The 23,283-nt window shown below is 37.0% G+C and overlaps 1 protein-coding gene across 1 annotated transcript in view; it reads left to right on the forward strand.

The window, feature by feature from the left end:
• Nucleotides 1–23,283, forward strand: part of CRIM1 (cysteine rich transmembrane BMP regulator 1) — a gene marked incomplete at its 5' end in the record, with an annotated part of 172,692 nt that overhangs the window by 119,787 nt on the left and 29,622 nt on the right. The window contains 2 exons of the mRNA XM_005416241.2: nt 1,225–1,422; nt 17,397–17,525. Of these exons, the coding sequence (XP_005416298.2) occupies nt 1,225–1,422; nt 17,397–17,525 (327 nt within the window). The remainder of the gene's footprint in view (nt 1–1,224; nt 1,423–17,396; nt 17,526–23,283) is intronic.

The following is a 23,283-nucleotide window of genomic DNA, read 5'->3' on the forward strand; positions in this document are numbered from 1 at the left end:
CACTTCATTTCTTTGTGTATGATTTGATTTTTGGCAAGGTCAAAAACCTGTATGTTGGTTTTTTTACAGATGCAAGATTATCCTAAAACATCAAAGGTGCAAAGTTAAGAATTTAAGTAGCATTTTAATTTTTAAACGCCTTATTTTCACAACCATCTGGTTTTGGGCTTATTCAGAATTTTACTAAAATTCTGAATATCAGTACAGCTCAGGATGGGGATGATGTTGTCTGCCATTTCACTCCAAATGTTTGGAGTGTCATAAAGTGGCTTTGAATAAGACAATAGCTACTGGTGCTGCTACAGGTTTTATCTACAATGAAAATGCATTGTCTTCCTTCCAAAGAGGACTGATGAAACTCCAAAGAAATAATCCAAGTTTCATTCAAGCCTTTTTTCCTTCAGATAGGACGTCTTCTTTCTCCCAAGTCTTTCCATCTTAACACTCCTGGAAAATTAACTTATAATAAATCACTTGTGTTTATTGGATGTCAGCTAAAAAAGATGCTTTCAGATATATTTATTGCTTTTAATATATTAAATTTGCTTTACTATGTAATTTGTAGTGTTACTTGCTTTGCAAACCTGACCTACTTACTGTACATTCTCAGATACTTCATTTCTGAGCCTGACAGTTACCATTTCTTAGCCACCATGATAATCTGTATACATTCACATAATGTATATATCTTTGTAACTATTAATATCAGTGCAACTTACCACTGGAGTACCACTTATCTCTGGAGTACTATTATTTCTGAAGAGTAAAAGCTGCTTTTATTTCCAGAAATGGGGTAGCATATACAGACTTTCAGGGAACTTAAGGAGAAATTTTATACAAAGTATGCTTCCTAAAATTCTGTTATTTAAATATCCAGATCTTAATTTGACTGCTAACAGGTAAGTGGGACTTGTGGCTTTCAAGGGGCAAGAACTTCAACTGAAATGAAATTGAAAACTGACCCTGTTCAAAAAGATAGAGTATCTTTAACACTAGGATGAGGTGCAGCTTAAAGCAACAAATGTGCCAGAGGCCTCATCGTTGTTCATAGTGTAAAAGAGTGTTGCAGTCCTGACAGGAGTCTTTCCAGTGGGTCACTTAGAAATGTTGGTACCAAAAAAAGATTCAACAGATCCAAAGAACCATTTTGTCCTGAAGAACAAAATGAAAAATATTAAAGCATTAATTATAACACAGACTCTCTTGCGATTGCTCTCATTTCAGACCCGCTTTATCCAGTCAATAACCCTGCTGGCTGCTATGCCAATGGGCAGATCCAAGCTCACGGGGACCGCTGGCGGGAGGACGACTGCACGTTCTGCCAGTGCATCAACGGGGACCCGCACTGCGTGGCCACCGCCTGTGGGCAGAGCTGCCTCAACCCTGTCAAGGTCCCCGGGGAGTGCTGCCCCGTCTGTGAAGGTAGGAGTGCTATTCCCCCTCCTTTGGATTTGGTCTGTCATGGTCGCTGCTTTCCTGGCAATTCTTGGTTCACTTTAAAAGCTGGTGTGGCATTGGCTGGTTACTGAATAATCACAGAGGGCAGAAAACATCAGTGTGGTTTAACTACGCCTGTATGTTGGCAATCCCTGGCACTCTTTTGGCATAAAGAGGTAGTTAAGATCAGCATTATTTACTAATTTTTCTCTTAGCTTTGCTTAAACCTTATTAATAAATATAGGAGAAGTTAGGTCAAAATGTTTGTCACTATAATTATTACTGTTAATTGGATTATTCATGTTTTCTTCTTCATCGCTGTCATTTAGTTGCAACTAAAAATCTCTTTGTACAACATAGTTTGATATTGGACATAATTATTTCGGTGAAACTTGTAAAAAGAGATATTACCTGGGAGATAGATTAACTCTTCAACTTTACAATTATTTTTTCATTTGTTTGTGGAAATACATGTATATGGTATAACTGACTGAGATTTAACCTAACTATAAGGTAAAATGCTTGCCCAGCCTGATGATGGAATTGTGAAGACTTGCAAGCTGAGACATTAAAAAAATATTTTGAATTGCATATGTAAATGTGCATTTAGAGCTGCATTTTATGGAGTAGCTGTTCATCAGGAAAAACACCAGATAAATTTAGAAACGGTTCTTCTAGACCTAGAGCCATCTTCACAGTACACAAGCACTTGTGGGTGCTCAGTGAGTTGGCACTTATAAGTTTTTCTCATTCCTTCTCTGATTAAAAAAAAAAGAATTTTGTATATCTACATGTGTCTCTGGGCCCTTCTTGGTTTGCAGTATCTATCCAAGTAAGCTCACTGGGACACTTAGTTTTTAGGATAAATCTGAGGAGCATAAGGATTTCTTACAAGTGCTGTTTAACTCCAGAATTCACATCACTAGGTATGAAGAAGGTGTTTGATACAATGTGTAAAAGCTGCAATTACAGAATTGCACTATTTGCTTTGAATTAATGTCATGTGAGGAAGCAGGTTAACTGCTGTTAATCCCCAGTGATCACCTCAGGATGGGTATCACAGAGCCTGTGCTGTCACCCCTCATTAGCTAGATGTCTGAGCCAGCTTGGGAAGGCGTGCAGAGAGAAAGAGAGGCTGATGGAATTATTGTCAACATGAGAGGATTCTTTTCCTCTAATGAGGGAAGGATAGGCAAATGTGTCTATTTTCCTATTTCCCTCTTCCAGACTGGAGAAAATGGATGAGAGATAATTGAATTAAATGCGCATAGAAAATGGATGAGAGATGATTGAATTTAATGCATATATATATGAAGAACCGTGGGAAGCAAACACAGGGTCAAGCGTAGGCTTCCATCCTTCATTGCTAAAGGTTGCAACATAAACAAGCTGGTGCTTCATTAACACATGACAGTAATGCCTCTGCAGTGTTCTCAGGACACAGATTAGGTCCTCTGGACTAGGCTGCATAATTCTGTGCAATAACACGTTTGTCCTTTTAGAAGACGGTGTAGCTACAACTGTTTAAGTCCATAAAAGTTGTTTTTGTGAGTGACATATGGAGTACAACCATACTTATGGCACAAATGGATGAAAACTGATGCAATAGAATTGTGGAATCAATATTTAAATAAGGTCCTTGTGTCATCTAAATTATATATTATTAAATAATCTGACTTCCTATTTGTTTGTCATGATAGCCTTTGTATGATGTATGCTTAATTGTAGTCATCTAGTTTTGAGTGTATCATCTGGAAGGCAGTGATACTGAGTGGTATTTTGAGGAACCTCATAAGTTTTAAGCTTAAAAGCATCACATTTGCCTTGGTGGATTTTTTTTTGTTTTGTTTTGTTTTTTTTCAAAAGGTAATGAAATTATCTAAGTTGTAAAACCTACAATTAGTAGAAGTGCTTCTAGTTCATTCGGGATCGAAGTTTCAGCATACTTAGGTACCAGTGGTCAGAGAACATCTGAAAACACTTGAATACTCTCTTATTTTTTCCCTTCCCTCTCCTACAGCAAACAAATATAACAAAAAAAATTATTATGATCAATTATTGCAAATTATTTAATTCCAGGAATCCAGATAGAGGATTATTTCAAGGATCAAAAAATACTGGACTGTTAAAATACAGTAGTGTGTTCAGATGCTAGAACTCAAGATTTAAAAAATTAAGTTTGCAAGAAGCTCCTCTGAATGATTTGGTGACAAGTTATTCAGCATTTGAGACTTAACAACTTAATTTTGCGATAATGACAAATGAAAAAAATCTCTGAGAAATGAACCATCAAGGGTACCAGCAAATCTCTTAGAGTCATGTTTTGGAGCATTAAAAAAGTTCAAGGCTGTTATGCCTTGTGATGAGCAGCCTGAATAAAAGTATTTAAATAGATGAGAGCAAGGTGATACCTGATTTGAAGTATGAGCCCTGTGTGTCTCTCTGAATCTGTTAACATTTTTCTTTGAAAGCACACGTTAACAAAATCCCAGAACATTAGGAAAAAATAACAATGTTAGATGCTGACTGTCTGCATTTAGCATTAAGAATATGTATCTTAAAATTACCTTTTGTAAAAAAGGTGTTTGAGCCTTTGGCAGCAGGGAGTTGTGTGTAAACTGTAGATTTCTGGCCCACCTCCAAGGTCAGATAGCTTCATGTGTCTTAAGCCTTAAATCTGAGATTAGTAGTGTTTCTACTTGGAGTTAATGCGTGGGGTAGGAAACAAGTACTGTCTGCTTTCATTACAATACAGCTGTCGCTTGCTAACCCAGTAGGCAAGGACCTTCTTTGGATTTCTGTTCTCTGGTTTTCTCCTTGTTCTAAGGCTGAACTGGAGAAGGATGCATGCCCTGGGAAGACAGTTAAAAACTTCTATTTCTTTCGCACAAATGATTTTCCCAAATTTTAGGTTTATCATTTAAATGACAACCTAGTCCCACCTAAAATGCTATTTTGTTTCTGCCATCATCCAGCCACCTGACATCTCTATTCTCTTAAACAGGTAAGCTGTATGGATCAGCGCTCCTTCCCATTTTAAATCAGCTTCTCACTCTTTTTCCTGAGCATTGTTTCTGTTGATGAAGTTCTGCTGCTGATGCTCACCGTGCTGTCCGTGACCTGCGGGAGTGGTGGGAACAGGGGAGAATAAGGTCCTGGCTGGGAAGCTGGCTGACAAATCAATCCCTTGATTTTAATGATTCTAATGAAAAAAGATGCACAGCACATTTTAAGGGAGCTACAAGCAATGAAGTAAATTCCAGGCTCATTTTTTCCTAAAGAGGAATTAAAATGTACTGTTAGCCATTTGACTGTTTTCTGCATTCCACTTCATTGCACTTGCATATCCACAGCTTAACCTGAATTTTGCAGTGCACTGTATGAGCAGAAATGTTGACTGTCTGTGCTCTCCAGTTTGGTTTCTCCATCTTTCTGCTTCTCTAATTTCCAACTGTTAAGGAAAGAGAAGCAGAATTCTTATCTAGTGTGGGCAAAGGTCTGGCATTGGTGATATTATATAAGTGTCATATTTTCAACTATGTAAGTTAGTAAAGCAGAAAAAGCAGCGTGCTTTAGTGATACGTTCAATAAATGGGCAAAAATAATGTAAACTTTGCAGCTGATTTTGAAATAGTAGTTTACTAGTGATTGCAAAGATAAAAATACCTCATTTTGCACTCCTCTTTTGAATGAATGACTTCCAGTTCTCACTCACATCTCAACATATCAGTACTCTCAACAAGAGTGTATACCCTAGAGAAATAACATCATTTTTGCAGATTAAATTTACTTCTTTTCAAAAGTTTGTGTAGTTGCATCATGAATATACTTTGCTTTTTAACTCTTACTTGTATACTACATTTCTTGATTCAGTTGTATCTCTTACTTTCTGCATTAATTTTTCACTTTTTTGTGGAGACTAATGCGGAATGTAGGAAATAATTACTTGATGTTAGAATCTTAATTGTCCATCAGATCTAAAGCAGGAAGAAGAATGGGACCTGCTGAAAACTCTCTACTACCTTAGTCAGTTTAGTGGCTGATAGACTAGTTCAGGTCCATATTTCTATTTAGAAATAAGTACTAGGTAAAGAATAATAAGGAAGACATTTTATATGCTTATCACTATTTTTAAGCATGCATTTATTTCTCATTGGACTTCTATTTACATTTGAAAGAGAACCCACTTCCAGCAGCCAGTTTCAATTGTGTGAGCTTACTTTAAGCATGTCAGATATAAGCTCTTTAATATGCAAACCAAAGCATTTAGTCAAAGATATTTCTGTCGTATATTTTGGTTTGAGTGTTGAGGGATACAGGGATTTGTGAGACAAATTTAGGATTGATGAGAAAATTCTAATCAAAACTGCTTGTGGATCTGGCTTGGCTGTGGCTCATCCAGACTAAAAGGTTGTTAGTATCAGTCACTCCTGACTCTTCCTCTCTGATCTAAATGTTGCTGTACCTGCACTTCTACCAATTCAGTTATTTCTTGGCTGGTTTATAATCAGTTTCAATGAAGGATATATTTGTTCCTCTAGATAAGTTTGCATTCCAGCAGCTTCATAAGGATAAATTTTTTCTTGGATTAACTTACAAAAAATTTTGCTGCCAGAGATCGCATATAACGTACTAGAAATTCCGTGTACAAAGATTGTTGAAATATGAGCACAGTATGTCAGCACACAAATGTATTCGGCCTTTGAATACAGTAAATTCAGTACAAAGTAGAGCATTCCCATTCCATCATGAAGAAAATCCTGATGTTCTTGCTACCACAGTGAGAAAACCAGGCTGTGAGGATTGTAGAGACTAAAGTTACATAAAATCAGCTGTTGACACTTGTCTAAATTAGAGGCCAAAACGAAGCAATTGTGATGTTTCGGTTACTGTACAGAGCTGATTTGTATCTGTTCTCCTTTTTAATTCTTCTTAACATGCTGCTGTATATGTATCCGTGGTGTATATCCTGTATGTGTGCTATGCAATACACGTTCCCATGTTGATTGGATGCCTAGATTGGTTTGCCATGTATAATTTTCTGAATGCTTGCCTTGGGTTTGCTGGACCTGGGGAAGATGGTAGCAGTCGCTCTCCTCACTTCAATCTTGCTGCTGCTGGAAGCGGAGGCTGAGTGAGGTGCTTGAAATGCTTCACATTGGAGCTCCCTGGAGATATTGATGAGGAGGAAGAGACAGGAGCATGGGGTGCATGAAGGAGAGGGGTATTTATGGATGTGGTGTGCCAATACAATGGGTTTGTATGTGGATTTAATTTTCAAATCTGTGGGCAGCCTCTCTTGAGTTGCACTGCAGCTGGTATCCACTAGTATATTTACCAACTCTGTTTGATGTTTTTACCAGCTCAGATCAAAGCTAAATTTATTTTATCTATAGACAACAAAGCTAAAAAGAGCAGTCAGTGTCTTAGAAGGCAGAGTATGAATTCATATGTTTTAAAACAGAGAACTGACAGAAATATGCTCACCAAATTCAATAAGAGAAAATACAGCATGCTATGCTGTCAGGAAACAGATTCATTTTGATTTTTGTCTCAACATTGTTGGACCAGAGGTATATGGGGGAAGGGCTGCACATGTGCCACTTGCAGGAGGCAGCTAAGAGAAGATGGAGGAAAGCCCTGTCTCTAGGGAGACTTTGCCTGCCAGCCTTTTCATGTCTCACATGGAATAGGCAGTCAGTAGGAGACCACCAAGGACACTGTGTCCTCCAGAGAGGTTCTCCAATTGGGTGGCAAAAGGTCTTCACCAATGCACTGCAGTCAAGCACTGAGCTGGGCCAGTGGTCTCCTGCCAGCAAGCAGACCTTGGGAGGAGATGGGGGCTGTAAAAGTAACTGTGTCACAAGCTGCTGGCCTCTTTTTTGCCCTCACTTTTTGCCCTCGCTCTTTTTGCTTGCTCTCACTCATTCATTCTCCCTCTTGCTGGCTGGTCACCTGTTGACCACCCCCTTTTCATTACCAATAAATGGTTCTTAGATATAATATTTGCCTTGTTTGGCTTAATTCTGTCCTAGATCATCTGTTTTAAAAGAACCCCCTGCAGTTCCCTCTTAGTGGAATGTGACATGCTTGGAGGAGATTCTTCGTAAGTCCTGAAACAGAGTGATTGTTAAATAGCAACTTTCCAGGAGAGATTTTGTGATTAAGGGGAAAGAACGTGTTGAACGTGGATTAACAGGGCCTTGAGAAGGCAAATGCCATACTGAAATTAAGATCAAGAGGAGAATTCACAAGACCTGAAGTAATCCTTTTTGCTGTCTTTCCAGTGGGTGGGTATGCCCCTGGATGACATAGTAGGTACTTGGTTCTTTTCTGTACATTGCTTCTCTGATAAGGGTAGAAGCTGGAAAGCATTGGAGAGCTATAAGCACAGTCCAAAATTTACAGAAGACAGACTGAATAAATTGGATTGGTTCAGCTTAAAATAAAACTATGAAGTCAGAATGTGATCATAGCAGTCCTCAAGTGACTAAAAGATTGTTGCAAAGAGAAAGATAAGACAGAAAAGAATGAAATTGGATTACAGAAGAGAAAGATGGGATTTAGAGGAAGACAGAAAGTTGTTGAGGAAAACAAAATTCTCTCTGTGGCATGTTGTGACTAAGATTGTCTTTTTGATGTGTTCAGGGCATGGCAGTTGTATTTTCAACCTTAGTGAAAAGAGATTTGCTCAGGAAATTGCTTGCATAACTGAAAGCAGTAATGGTATTTCACGTGTAGTTTTCAGTGCTCATGCAAGTGATGGCTGTAGCCTACCGATACATAGCTGGGGGCTTGGAGGGGGAGGCCTGTTTGAGGTCTTTTTAACTAAACATCAAAGTCATCAAAACCCTTTTGGCAAGACATCTTAATACAATGTGTCCACTTAAATCACTTCTTCCCAGTTACCTGACACACTAAAGCCCATGAGCTTAATGATAAAATCCCAATGTATGAGGCAGGGGACTGGGTACTTTGAGGTGGCTGTTTCCATAGGGAGAGAGGCACAAAGCCTTTCCATGGAAAAGGCATGAAATTGGAGACAAAGGCATATTGAGACATGATAGTGTGGAGGGGAAGACCTTCCTTTATCCTTGGCCTGTCCCCAAACTTAAGCTCTTCAGTTTACACAGCTTTTCAGGGCATGCACCTCCTTTCTCTGATGACAGCTGGGAGAAGAAGGCCCATTCCCTTCTGTGGATCCAGCACAAACAGTTAGTTAGTTTTAAGCTTCTGATGGATGTTTCTGTATAGCTTCTATAGCTCCTGTAATGATATTGGCCCTCTGGGATTTGACTTTGTTTATTTATTCTATTATCTATTTATCTGTTTAGTTTGTTTTCTCTTTAGATGTGTCTTCATTAAGAGCCAAGGCTTAGGCAATCATACTGGCCTTCTGTGCTTTCCCCATGGCTTTAGAGCCAATGGCTTATTTTTGCAGCACAAGGAAGGGATCACATTTCTTCAGATTAAAACAGACGGCTAGGTAGAAGGGAGAAAGGGGCTTTTCAAGTGCCATAAGGGACTGCAAAATTTTTATATGTGCTCACACTTCTTTTGGCTCAGACCAGCTCTTCATGGGGATTGGTCTGGGTTCCTGTTCCATTGCAGCTAACCAGATCCATGGGCAATCAGCTAAATTGGCAGTTTGTACTATTGCTTACTGTTTGCTTCTTGCTGGGCTAACAACTTTGCTTTCTAAGTAATATTACTGTGGTTTAAATAGCAATTCCATTTTTAACAAATTTTACAAAAAAAGAGGGAATATACCGTATGAATATATAATAGCATGGGAATACTAAAGAAGCTACAGTGATAGAAAAAACTGTTACCTTTGGGCTATCTGCAGACAGCCGTCTGCAAATTGGAATAATAGCTGTGTTCACAGGAAGTAAATATTGGTTAGGATAGTATGATTTTATTTTTTTTAATGAGATAATAAATACAAGCATTCAGCACTGGCATTGATGCCAGAAATGTCCTTTAGGGAGGTCTCTGGTTGCTTCTATTCCCTTGGATCTCTCGGAGGCTCAGGCTATTCATAGAGAAAGCTGATACACAGTAATTGGTTATCTCACAGCATGTCCTTCTGCAAGAGAGCCCTCAGGTACAAGTGGCTGGGTGCCAGCATAAGCTGTGAATGAGAAATTAAGTGTTAAACAAAATCCCCTCAGAGGATTTTCATGAATAAGACCCACAGTACTTTGCTGTCATTATGGCTGACACTTTATCTTCACAAAAAGAAATTAACATTTTCATCAATAAAGGAATCCAAACTCTAGCTGAGATGTAATTCAGTTCAGTTCCTTCAGCGTGTCTAGCACTTCATTAAGTAAAAACAGGCAGCAGAGTCCAGTGAAAAGAAATTTGATTCATTCAGGATGAAGTCAGTGGTAGTGAGCAGTGTTCACTGACACGGGGTGTGGGCCCAGAGTCCTCCTTAGAGCATGAAATGTAAGTTATTGTACAGCAGCAGTGCTGGAGCGCCCAACCAGCCCTTTCATCAAAGTCAATTAGGGGATGCAAACGCCACTCTGCAGAGAATTAGGCTTCTGTTTGCCAGATCATGATTTAGTACAGTGGTTCTAGAGAAGGCAGCTGAGCCTGTGGAACCACTGTGTGATGTAACCAAACTGGCCAGGGCAAGCCAGTGAAATTCAGGAAGACTTTACGAGTACGGAATAACATTTTCATGGTTTTCAGTGATTCATTGTTGAATTCAGTGGAAGACTGCTGGAAGGATAAATAACCAGAGAATCCTAATGAATATGTGTCAGAGGATGTCTCACTTACGAAGAACCTCATGGATCCTCCTCATTTTTTTCAGCACCAATGGTTTTCATAGATTTGCCTCAGATGTACACTAATTTAGTGTTTATCTTCACCTAGTAAAAATAAGTGAATGGCCTTCTTAATGTATTTTAACAATTCTTGATAGACTTAATTGATTCTGCTTCAACAAGATGGTTGTTTCTTAGTGTCATTCCACCAAAAATTGTCAAAAAAAGTTCTTATCAACATTAAAATTCATTTGACGTGCATGTTAAACCAAAAACTTCTAGAATTGATTATTACAGACAAAAGGTTTTAACTTCACATTTTGAGAGTAGAAAGTATGTATTTTGATTGCATCACTGCAAAAAAAGGCATGTATGTACACCCCCAGCTTCTTTACTCTGCAGCAATAAGTAGTCTTTGATTGTAATAGTTACTTTCAATGAAAAAAATACATATTTAGTAGTTTCAGGCTGGCAGCATGAATAACATTTGAGACAAAAGGCTGCCAAACTGAACTATGTGTTTGGAGGTATCAATGAATGTATTTTCAGAGTTACTTGTTACATTAGAAAATTGTATCACCTAAGTCCTTGCATACATTTATAAATTGTTATGTGATGCTGAATTGTTGAACCCTGATAGCCAACACAGCTTAATTCTGGGAAAAATTTCCTGTGAGGCATTAGGTATTTCAAACCCAGGAAGGAAATTCTTTAGCCCAGGACTCAGGACTGATATTTTTCATGTAATGAATTGGAGGGGCGGGGAGGGCTGGAATGCAAACTATGAGGATGGAAAACATTTAGTCACTCTTGGAATGATATGAATGTTTTTACAGGAAGCTTAAGTAAACACACATGCTGCTGCTTAGTAGGCTAAGTTAACTTTTTTGGACAGTAGACAAAATTTAAACAAGTATGCAGACTCGAATGAAAGGCTGTTGAGCAGCACACCCTTCAGGCCCAGTTTTGAGCCAGTTATCACTTAAAACATTAGGTAAAAAGTTAGATTACAGTTTGTTTGGGCTTTTTTTTTTCTTTTTTTTTATGGTAAATGCTTGAATGCACTGATTTTTAATTTCTTTAAGTCATTTGATACTGGTTTCATATGATCAAAACATCTTACTTCTTTTAAAGGTGTAGTCTATGTTATGAATTACTACAGAAGAGGGAGCTATTTCACTTTCCCCAAACATGGGCATGTTCTTTATTATTCATGCTGGAGATCTTTCTCCTTGTTTAGAACATGATTTTTATTCATTTTTTTTCTTTTCCCCCCCAGAAGAGGTTTTCATTTTATGAAAACAAAAAGAGATGTTGGGCAGCCTAGAATCCTATTCTGTTGAGCTTACTCAGAAGAAATGTTGTACAGAGGAAGAAGCTTAGAATACAGTAGCTACTTCCCTACTTAAAACCAATTTTGTAAAACCATGGAGTAGCTATTTCCCTCCCATGATATTACTGAAAGTATGAAACAAAACCTTTTTGAGTTAAAATATTGCATTCCAAATGAAACAAAGCGAAGAGATTGTTTTTCATGTAATATTAATAATAAAAATACCTTGCCAAGAGGTGAAGCTTGCATAATGTATTAACTTAAAGGAGAACAAAAAAATGAGACTGATCAAAGCTGGTTGTGGCTGTTACTAAATAATTCTTAACAGAGAATTGCTCTTACAAACACCTGGAAGAAATTTTGCTTCCTGAATAAAAAAGCTAGTTTTTAAGTCATGAAGTAGATTCAGAGAGACAGTGTTAGGCAAACATGTACTTATTTTGCAAAAAGTAGGTAATCAGTACTTGGCAAAAGCATACAGAAATCATCAGAAATTGAAATATTTGTCTTCTGCTTTCAGTTCCTTGATTAGGATTCATCAAGGATATTGCTGCTTTAACTGGAAGTGTCCTGAGTTTATATGAAAGTGAAATTCATGGAGTCATGCAAGTTGGAAAGGATCACAAGATTTTTCTAGTCCTATCTCCTTAAAGCAGGTCCTGTGAGAGAAGGATGTCAAGGCCTTGTCCCAGTTAAATTTTGAATATTTTGAAGGATGGAGATCGCACAAGTCACCATGCCCATGTCATAGTTTGATGATCCATGTGGTTCAAAAGAAAGATCAAAACAGCTTTTATCAAGATGTCATTTCCCATTTCGTGTTTGTGTTTGGTGCCTCTCATGCTAGCCTGGAGCCACCTCCAAGATTAGCCAGGTCTTGTCATCTTTGTACCCTGGGGTTAAGGAGTGGTAGAGAGCAGTAGGATGCCCCCTGACCCTCCTTCCTCAGGCTGAGCAAGCCCTGCTTTGTCTCTCAGCCTGTCCTCATGTGCCACCTCTCCAGCCCTGGCCAGCTCAGTGGCCCTGTCCTGCACTTGCTCAGGTGTGTCCATGTCTGTCTTCTACTGAGAGCACAAAGCTGGACACTACTCCAGCTGTAGGCTTCCAGGTGCTAAATGGAGGGAAACCATCACTTCCTTGTACCTGCAGGCTCTGCTTCTGCTGGTGCAGGTCCCTCTTGTCCTTCACACAAACCAAAACTGAACTCTTGGTTCTCTCAGAATATATTTGGCTTTGCAGAAGGGTAGTTAAGTGTAATCTTTCTTTGCTTTCTGATACAAACTCTATGGCTACAGTTCAGATTTTGAACTAAGAATATGATAGGAAGATGGGTATAATTTTTCATTCTGGTTCCACACTTAAGAAGGATGCCATTTAGTTTGTTAGTTGTCTTTTGTATAATTTATATAATTATAATTAAATTTTTTTAACAGTAGAAGTTAACAAGATTGCAATAAATTTTAAATTGTCCCTGGTTTTTTGTATTTTTATTTGTTTTCTAAGGCTTTAGCAGTCAATGGTATATTTCAGTTTTCGTTCTCTTCCTTTTTTTAAAAATAATTTATCAAATTGTATATATAATAAAATTGTAATCCTCAGAAACAAATTTTCCCGTCTCCCACTGGAACATGGGTGCCCCAATTTCTTTCCATATCTCAATACTTGAGCAATACCTCAGTATAACAAATTTAGGGCTCAGTACTAGACCAAATTGACCATCCTTTGTTCTTGTGCATGTATTTATAGTAGTTCAGACTGTTAACAGAAGAAAATATCTGCTCTTTGTACTACAAGCTGTGTCACAGTACTCAGCAGAAGTGGGAGATCTCAGAAATCAAAGAAAGAGGGATGTAGGGATTGATTTTGCTCATATTACAGAAGTATTCTAGATGGAAAAAATCAGTGAAAATAGTATTCTACCTTGATACCTTATTTTTTTTTTTTTTGACAACAAGTTTTTGTGTTGCTATTGTGAATATAGGTCCTTAAGGACAAAGCTAGCTCCAGACATTATTTGAATGCCACCCTTCTTTCACCATAAATGCAGTTTGATTTCAAGCTGGAATGATGAGATTCAGGGTTTGATCACATATTTTAGTATTTTTCAGTGGACTAGTCAGACTGAATGTCCACCAGCAGCTGAAATATCTGCTGTAGATTTTAAAAGTTGTTTTTAAGCAAATGGCATTGTAAAGACTTTATTCTAATGCTATCAACCTCACAGCGAGCAAAATGATAATCTGCACCAAAATTCAGCAGAGAAAGTATCAGAGAGGATATATGGGAGCATGGTGTTCTAATAGGAATCTGCCTTCATATATAAGCGCTTGGCATCAGCAAAATCTGTGCTCCATTAAATAATCCATTGTGTTCATCCAAACTCTCTTCAATCCCCTTCTCTTTCTTTCCTTTTCTCTTTCTTTCTATGGTATATTGCATTGTTGGTAAAGCACACAGGCAGAAACAGCATCCATTTTTCCCACCCATTGTCTGTGCATTTGTGCACTGGATCTTCCTTCAGCCCTTTCTAGCCAGAGCAGCAGTGAAAGCCCAGTTCAGATTGTGTGGTGGTACATGCTTTTTCAAGCTTAGCTGCTGCTTGCCTATTCAAATAGCCAGAAGTCTGGTAGAGCAGATCTGGCTTTATTTGTTGAGTCTTGTCTAGTGAAGTGAAAAGGCCTGATTTTTTTTTTTTCCTGGCTGCATTTTTGCACATGTGGGGGTAGGGAATGAAATTATTTCTTTTGTCCTCTGTTTGCAGCTCATTGAGAAGCAGGCATGCATATAAAATTACTGTATCTCAGGGTTTACCTTTAGGGAGAGAAGGGAAAAAGAAACAGATTTGCAAGCTTGACTGGAAACATTGAGGATGCTGAAAGCTGGCCCAAAAGTGGAAGGTAACAGAATAATAAAATACAATGAATAGAGGACAAACAAAAACTTTCAAATTAATATACCAACAGTTTAATTTCATCCTTTATAAGAAATACCATATTACTGCGTGTATCAAAAGCACAAAAATTGTGTCTGTGTGTCCAAGGCAAAGGAGCATCAAAATACAGATATTTAGTTTTGGAAAGTCACCAAAACTTTTGCAACAAATATATATAGATGTATACGTAGATATATAAAATTATGGATGGTTTCCCTAGATGTTAAGTTACACCTGCAATTACAGAGAAGTTAACTTGAGAGGTAGACTTTAATGATAGGGAGTGAAACACAGTCCTCTTTCTCTCTAGCTTTAGTTTACACCCAAGTGGATCAATGAATACTAACCAACCTGCATCTCCACTTTCAATAAGGTTTTTTTGCTTTTTTTATAGACATGTTTTACCTCACATCTGCAGTCAGATGGTAAAGCTGCAGTCTTCTTCAGTTCTCTGGCTTGTGTTAGTGTCAGTGAACTTTGCTCTGGGCAGCAGTAATGATTCATATGATTTGTACTGGTTTTAGCTACCTGTGAGTACAAGATTCCTGTGACCTTTTTGTCTTTTGAAGTGTAAGGTTTGTGGGACCTGGCCAGTGACCTGACTGTAGCTTCAGGGTAGCTCTTGCATTCTGGCCTTGTGCATGTTTAGGATATTTTGGTTAGAGAATGGAATAGTGCTAAAAGTCAGTTTGGTTGCAGAACTAGTTTATATACTCGGAGGCCTAAACAGCCAGGATTAATTAATGGAATTTATCATGTTATTGGTGTATATTGGTATATAGCAATATGTTCATGATTCCTAAACTACTGGTTTGGTGAAGTTGCAAATGTTAAGTATTAGACATGAATGTGATTTAGTCAGATACTTTATTAAATGAATTTGAAAAGAACTGCAAAGAGTTCATTTAGACTAAAAGTACTGTAGCTTGATAATCGATGGATTTTGAAATAGTTTGCTCATTATGGATATTCTTCTACACTACACATGGAAACTCAGAGCTGTGAGATGAAGAATTGATGAAAACCAATCCTTTGATCTCCAAACTTATTTATATTAAATCCCTACCAAAAAAAATAAAAAAGAAAAAGTAAAAAAATATTAAATAAGATGATAATTGAGGGATCTAGAGAGACATGATGCCATTATGCAACGTCCAGTTTGTGCATGAACAAAGCTGTTGGTGCTGTTCTATATATTTTAAAATGTATTGCTACTTTTCTAATAGAAATTATACAAGCAAGAGAATTTGAGTGTTACTCAGCAAGTGCATAATCTGAACCATGACCTCTGAGATAAATTTGAAGTTATCTAACTTAATTGTCGTGTCTTTAATGCAGTTTTTTAATTCGAAACTCTAGTTAGCTGACCTAATTTTAAAAGGATTAAAAACCTTCATTGCCTGCATAAACTGTTGTGCTGGGAAGAACAAGGCCGGAGAGAAGCTATGAAAACTGAAATTGTGAAAGACAATGAAAGCAGAAAAGTTCATTCTTGTAATAGGATAATTTTCAGTTGACTGGAAGGCATGGGTGCAAAATCTGTGTGCTGGAATGTAGCCAATAGGCACAGAAATCAGTATTTTGTTTAACAGTGTATACTTCTAACAACTCAATCTACGTTGAGTAATATTTTACCCTTACTCTGAAAGTAAAGACTAGCTGCCTATAAAATGGCAAAATGGTAAAAATGGCAAAATCTGTGGTCTGAGGATGAAAGATGGCAACACGTGGCCACCTCCACTCCATATAGTTTCTCCATATTTTCACAGTTTATCACTCTAGGTATGGAAGGCTTTTTAAATTTAGTTTTGTATAAATCTTCATTTTTTGAGATGGAGAAGCAGAGTACACTTAAACAGTTGAAGCTCTGAAATGAAAGCTACAGTTCTTTAAATCATGTAATTTTTGTTTCCTGAATATTTTGTATAATGTTAATAATGCTCATAACTATGAACTCATTGGTTCTTCAGTGCCTGAGCTCTATAAAAAACACAAGATAGACAAAATTAGTCTCAGAGAGCAAAAAGTTGTTCAAGAAAAGATAGGTATTGCTTTCCCCCTAAATCCTGTTTTATAATGGTCATTTTGAGGTTTCTTGTTATCTCCGTAAGAGTCTGGATTTTTTTTTATTCTAACAACTTTCTATACTAGAGCATGTTAATATTTCTGTCTACCCTATGTATCAAAACAAATTTCATACTCCAGCATACTTAAATGATGTCAAAAAGTAAGTATTATACTGTTGATAAATAACTTAGAGTTGACAATAATCTCCTCAACCTCAGAAAGCATAATCTGGGACTGCAAGTATGCTGTAAGAAGTGATGTTTTCTATAAATAACCATGATAAATGCTCTCCAGAGGTCTTTCACATGCAGTGCATCTTTCATTCCGTTTTGGTATTCAGAGTCTCTTCTGCTGTAAATTTCAGCAGAGGTGATGTTATTCACATGGAGAAAGATTTGACTTCTGAATTACATGTTTGATGTGCAGTTTGGTAGTATCATCAATTCAGCTTCAGAGAAACTCTGCTCAGTTTCTAAAGCAAAAAATCTACATGAAATTTTGATTAAACACTTCTGGAGAAATGTGGGCAAAGTAAGTATTTTGCATTTAGTTTGAAACTGCATGAGTAGGAAAGCTGATTTCATAGTGAACAAAAAACAAAAAGTGGTAATTCTTTTCTGTTTAGATACTTCAAAAATTATCTGCAGCTTCATGCTGTTTTTGTTGATTTTACATTTGAAACAAAGTCCATTTATCAAATTTTTTCTAAAGTACCCAGAATGTTCATCAGAAACAAAAGTAATTAAAATTACTCTCTTTACTGTTACATTGTATATAGATTTTTGTGAACTTAATTAAAATATTCAAGAATCTTAAATTTATGTGTTTTTTTTTCCCTTACCTCCAGAACCAACGTATATCACAATAGGTCCGCCCACCTGTGAGGTTTTGGTGAACTGCACTTTGACTGAAAAAGACTGTATCTATAGCTTCAAACTGGACCAGAATGGTTGTCGCATTTGTCAGTGCAAAACTAGTGAGTATGCAGAAATATGGTGGCTTCTACCTTTTATACCAAATTGTATGTGAAAATGGTAGTATGCTGTTTTTTTTTCCATTCATAATGTTGGTTATATGCTGTGTTGGTATGTGTGTGCTTTATAGTTGTTCATCTTCAAAGAATTGGTTCCTGGTTTCTGACATTGCTCTCTTGATTAAAATGTGTTTTGAGGAAAATGTACAGTGCTTGACTTTTGAGGTAAATAATTAACAGCTGGCTAGAAAAGGTAGTAATTTGGGACCCAATATTCATATAGATTTTGAGAAGTCTTATGAGAATTCCACATTTCATTTTCCTCTGTTTACAGAATTTTAAGAGCATCTAGGTTTCTGCAATTCAAAAAATCCTATTGTTAAACAGCCTATTTTCAACTTAGCTTTTTTTTGTCAAAATTTAGATTTTGAGGATAAATGTTTGAAAATTATATGCTTGGGAGTGGGTGTTTATATATATGCAAGTGTATCCATATTTATGTTTATTTCTATAACACATATTTATTTTATATACAGATATAATATTTTAGTTAGCATTTTTGCAGGCTTTAACATCTATTTCTTGCTAAAGGAAAAACACTGTGCCTTGTGAGAACTTTGTGTGTATCAAGAAAAACGTTTTTTCTCTATGTGTTTCCTTAAGACATCAGTGTTTACATGTGAAATATAAATCAGTATCAGGTTGGTTCTTGGAATTGGCCAACAAAGGACCCCTGTGGAGTACTAGTCTCAGCTGCAGGATACATCTCTGTGGCTGCCAGCCCAACCTGGGAGCAGGTTTAAACTCTCTTTGTAATGTTATTGTAGTTTTTCAGCTTTCTTGCAGCCTCTAAGGCTTCCACAACCAAAGTATTACTCCATTCCTCTTCCTTTGGTTTCTGTCCTCTCATTCTCAGCCACTTTCTAAGCCAATATGACTACTGTAGGGATCCCAAGTAGAAATGGTCAAAATAAAATTCTTAAGTAGTACAAACTAAAAAGCTTTAGGAATGGATTGGTGTTGGAGAGGACATCTTAACCAAAGTAAATATATGGCAAGCCATAACATTATCATGGCAAATAAGAAATAATACCTTTGGAAGGATATTTGTGGAAGGATGACTTTCCTTACGTTATATCCAAGCTATCGCATGCTTACCTTACTTCATTCTTCCTAAGGAAAACATTGGAAATGTTAAGGTCTGCTTTTAATGTTGTAATTTGATTTTCCTTCTCCTTCTGTTATTATTAAATTAATTGGGGAGTTTGACAGAAACAAGAAGATGGACATTCATGACAAGTTTCGTCATCTGTGCCTGTGCATTCAGTCCTTCCCTCCAGTTTGGTGCACTGGAGACACACCACCACTCCAAAGGATGATTTCTTCCGTCCTAGGTTACCAAACTGCATATGGACACAAACCACATCTCAGGATGTTCTTGGTTGGAGTATTTCTGATTAAATAGTGCATAAGAACCTATTCAGGGGAATTTTTCTCTTGCCAGATTTGCTTGAAATTTTCTTCATTTTACCGTAGCAAATTGTCTGAAGCAAAGTTAATAGCATCATTTATCATCTCTTTTTTTCAGTTAAATAATATGACTAGTAGATTGCTTAAAAATCTCAGTCATTTAGAAAGAGGAAGCCTTTATTTTGTAAGGAAGTGAAGAAAAATAACAGCTTGGAAGTCTTCATCGTTTGGTGGTTATCAATCAAAATCACAGAAATTGAATTTTTATGTCAAGTAATATCTGTCACTTGCAAGGCTCTCCTCTGGATAAAAGAGGGTGTGAGAAATGAGAAAATAGGAGTCTTAGGTCAGATATGCTGAAAATGTACTGTGCTTGCTCTCTGTGTTTTGAGATCCTTTAATGTCCAAACATGCTTAGTTGCATCTTGGTTCTCTTAAGGACATCAGAACATGTCTTTTCTTCAGCTCATGTTGACTCATGTGGAGTTTTGGGAAAATCATTATTGTATACTTCATCCACTTGCTTTTTGCTGGTCTAAGCTGCTCAACAGAGTCAAATTTAACTGCCTCAGTAAGGAAGCCCCCATGCCCACACTAACATTTGAAGTCATATCCTAATTCTATTAATCTATTTCCAATAAAGTTTCATTTTTGGTTAATTTATCTTTAACTCTGCTGGAGGCTTGTTATACTTTAGTTATTTCAGCCAAAATAAAAGCAAAATGATAAAGTGGAAGAACATAGTGAAGGTGTAATTTGTTCTTCTTTATTACCTGCATTTACATTCATGTTGCCAGAAATAAGTGCAACAGGTTTATTTGGAATGATTATGTAAGTACAGTATAATGAAATTTGTTGGGTGCTTCATTGTAATTTAGTTTTAAGTCTATCCCACCTCGTTCAAGCCAGCTACAAAATGAGAAGGAAGAGAGAAGCAAATCAAAACATTTCTAGAATATTATTTTAATAGAAGTAGTTTACTTTGTCTTTTATCCTTCTTTTCATTTCTGCAGTGAATGCAAAAACATGCTGTAGCAACGTGCAGTGAAAACATACATACTGTAAAGTAAAATAATTTTTTTTTTTTTAAAGTAGCAGAGCCAGATCACAGTTATAAGAGAAGGGAGGAAAAAATATCACTGAGCAGCGCATAGACTTATATGGGAAGAAAGTTCAGTAAGTACACATGGAACCACAAATGATGAGGGAGAAAGAATGATCATACTGACCAGAAGCATCTAGAAGCTGAAGCAGCACTACATGACAATAAAAGGCAAAAAGTAAAATCCAGAATCTAGGAAGAACTGCTGCAGAATACCAAGAATAAAACTAAAACAAGTAGGACAAACAGGAAAGGCATTACTGGAAAAAAAAAAAGAAAAGAAAAATAAAGGATGGTATAAGATGATACAAGAGCAAATCACAAACAGAAAAAAGCAAATAAGAAAAAAATTGTAGTGTGCAGCAATTGCTCTTGTGTTTGGAGTGTCTGGGCCTTTACTTTCATTGGGAGAACTGGAGTGGAATGAAGTCTTTGGGAAGATAAATCCATCCGGAGGAGCCCTTGTGGAAGACCAGTGGTCTCCTGTTTGTGAGGCAGGACTCCTCTTGCCCCAGTGAAGACTAATGGCAGGATTAATAATGCCTGCTGATTGAAGGAACATAGGATTTAAATCTGATTGGTAGTTGCTGCTGCACACAAAGTCATTCTTCAGCAACCGTCTGCAGTGCGTGCCTTGTCTGTTCCCTGGATTAGTTTCATAGAAAAGAAACCCTTTAAAATCTCTCCTGTGACTGAGACTAGTGTTTCACTCCAAATGAATTGAACATGTAGAATATCTTCAGGATATAACTGTGAGCATGTATGAGTTTAATATTTTTTTTTAACATTTCAAATCTTACTAAAATGGAATTAAATTAGAGTGTTGCTGTTAATTTAAAAATTGTTTGCATCATTTAGAAGGCTTATCTTAGTGGTTTCAAGATGCAGCTGTCATCCAGTTTCATTAATTTCAGATTCCTTATGGAGAGATGCAACTGGAGAAGGCTGAGATGAGTCATTTTCTCTGCACATTATAATGCATCACTTTCCACTTTGTGTCATGGTCTCTTTTGTCTGTCAAAGCAAGTCATGCAATCACTATTCAAAAATAAGAGCTCTTGGTATATTGTGTGTTTGCACAGCCCCCTCAACATGAACCACCTTCTTCCCAGAACACATCCTATGGATGCACACAGAAATAACTTTGGAAGTCTTGGTACCTTTTCCTTTGATGAGAACAACACGTTTTCTACCCTGGAGTTAGAAGGAGACGTCATTCAGTCTATACTAGCACACACCAGAACCATGGTCCTCAATATTCTGGCAAGTCACACCATCTCCCTTTATAGCTGATGAAGCAGAGTGAAATTCCAGCATGGACTTTGGGCTTGGCAATGTGGGTCTTTATTTAGTTGTGTTGGCATTCAAAAGCAGGATTGGTAGGTTTGAGAAAACTTAGGTATAGCAACAGTTAAGGCTCTGAAAAAGCATAGGGACTGATGATGGGAAAATGCCTAAGAAAACTTTGCAGGGACTGCAGTGAGAGAACACATCTCAATTCCTTATTTTTGTGTGTTAATTCTTCTATAGTTAGAGTTCTAACCTTTCAATCTTATAGCCAAAATTTGAATATTTCATTCCTGTATTTCTGTATGTAGTCCATACTGAGAGATGTGTGTTCTCAACACTTAAATTCTCTCAGTGTTAATTTTTCCCATTTAAATAAACTTATTTTGTGTTCATTTCTATGTCAGACTGAGGTCAGACAGTAATTGCATACTAATCACACAAAATGTACTTCAGGCAATGCAAAATTCCTGGAAATAGTAGAGTAAAATATGAATTAGGTAACACGTTTCTGTTTTAGTAGCAGTTGTCTTCCAGTGTTACTTCCATTTCACAACAAATTCCATGGAAAATAAAAGTTATAAAATAAAAATCCAGGTAATCTTTCTTAGTGCTAAGGAGAGCACATATTCGATTTTTGAGTAATTCTGTAAGAGAAAAAAAGGAGGTCTTCTTATCCTTCTGCAGTGATATAAAAGGGAATAGCTATTAGAGGCAAGACTTCAGTTAAGGAAATACAACCATAGAAAATTAGGATGGAGCATGTTTCCTAAAAATTTAAGGCTCAGATCAGGAAAAAAAGTACATGTTCTTGTAGACAAAACAGTAGTAACTCTAAGCACACATGCAAGATAGTGGAAGTGCTCCCTGAAGAGGATGGAATCATGATGAACACCTCATGCCAAATAAAAATTATCTGTATTATCACTAGAATCAGTCTTTGGCAGGATCTCTGAAGATTACAATATATTGGAGTTAGTACTTACAATGTATCTAGTGCAACAGAAGCAGATAAGAATTTCACCTGGCTAGCCTTGTGAAATAAAAAGAAAATCAGCGTGCTTGAAGCTTGATCATTATACAGCAATTCCACCTTTGAGGTAGCACTGCTACAATTTCATTTTCATGAATTCATGTGTTGTATGCGAATCCTAGATTTGTTTAGAGCACATATCCAAGTGGTTAATTTGCCTCAACGTACTCACAAGATGATTTATTTTAACAGGGTTTTCTAGCATCACAGCGCCCAGTCCCTTCATTTTTTTTTCCAGCTTTTGTGAATCATTATTTAAGTCTAACAAAAGGAGGGAGGGTTAGTGTGGATCTGTGGAGGCAATATATTCAGAGAATTCCAGTTACTGTTAAGTAACCTAGTTTTCTCCTTCATAAATTTGCCTCCCCAGATCCCCACCCCCGAAGATTAAGCAGCAGTAGCAATCCACACCGAGAGGACGGCTGAGGAGTGCTTAATTGTAAAGGTACTGTGAAACAGTTCTCCTGATATGATCTGTCCTCAGCATCAAGAAAATAATACTGGTGAAGGTATGTAGCTAGCTTTGTGTAGCCATGCTACAAATTTGTGAAATGGACACCAGCCTAAGCCAAGTTGAAATACTGACATAATTCTTGTCATGTATCTATTAATATTCTCTGGCAGTTGTTTTTTTTTTTCATCTGTGAATTACAGGACTGAAAACTAAAAGTATTTCAACAGAGAATGCATTTTCAAAATTTTGTAGAGTAAGATGATTTTCAGTCCTTATGATACAAATATCTGTGTGTCCATATGTAAAATAATATTTTGGAAAAACATAAATATCCAAGTTCAAGAGCCTACAGCTTTTCATGTATCTTTAATATTCTCTGGCAGTTGTTTTTTTTTTTCATCTGTGAATTACAGGA

The sequence above is a fragment of the Geospiza fortis genome, unplaced genomic scaffold (genome assembly GCF_000277835.1).
Source record: "Geospiza fortis unplaced genomic scaffold, GeoFor_1.0 scaffold41, whole genome shotgun sequence".
NCBI classification, from domain to species: domain Eukaryota; kingdom Metazoa; phylum Chordata; class Aves; order Passeriformes; family Thraupidae; genus Geospiza; species Geospiza fortis.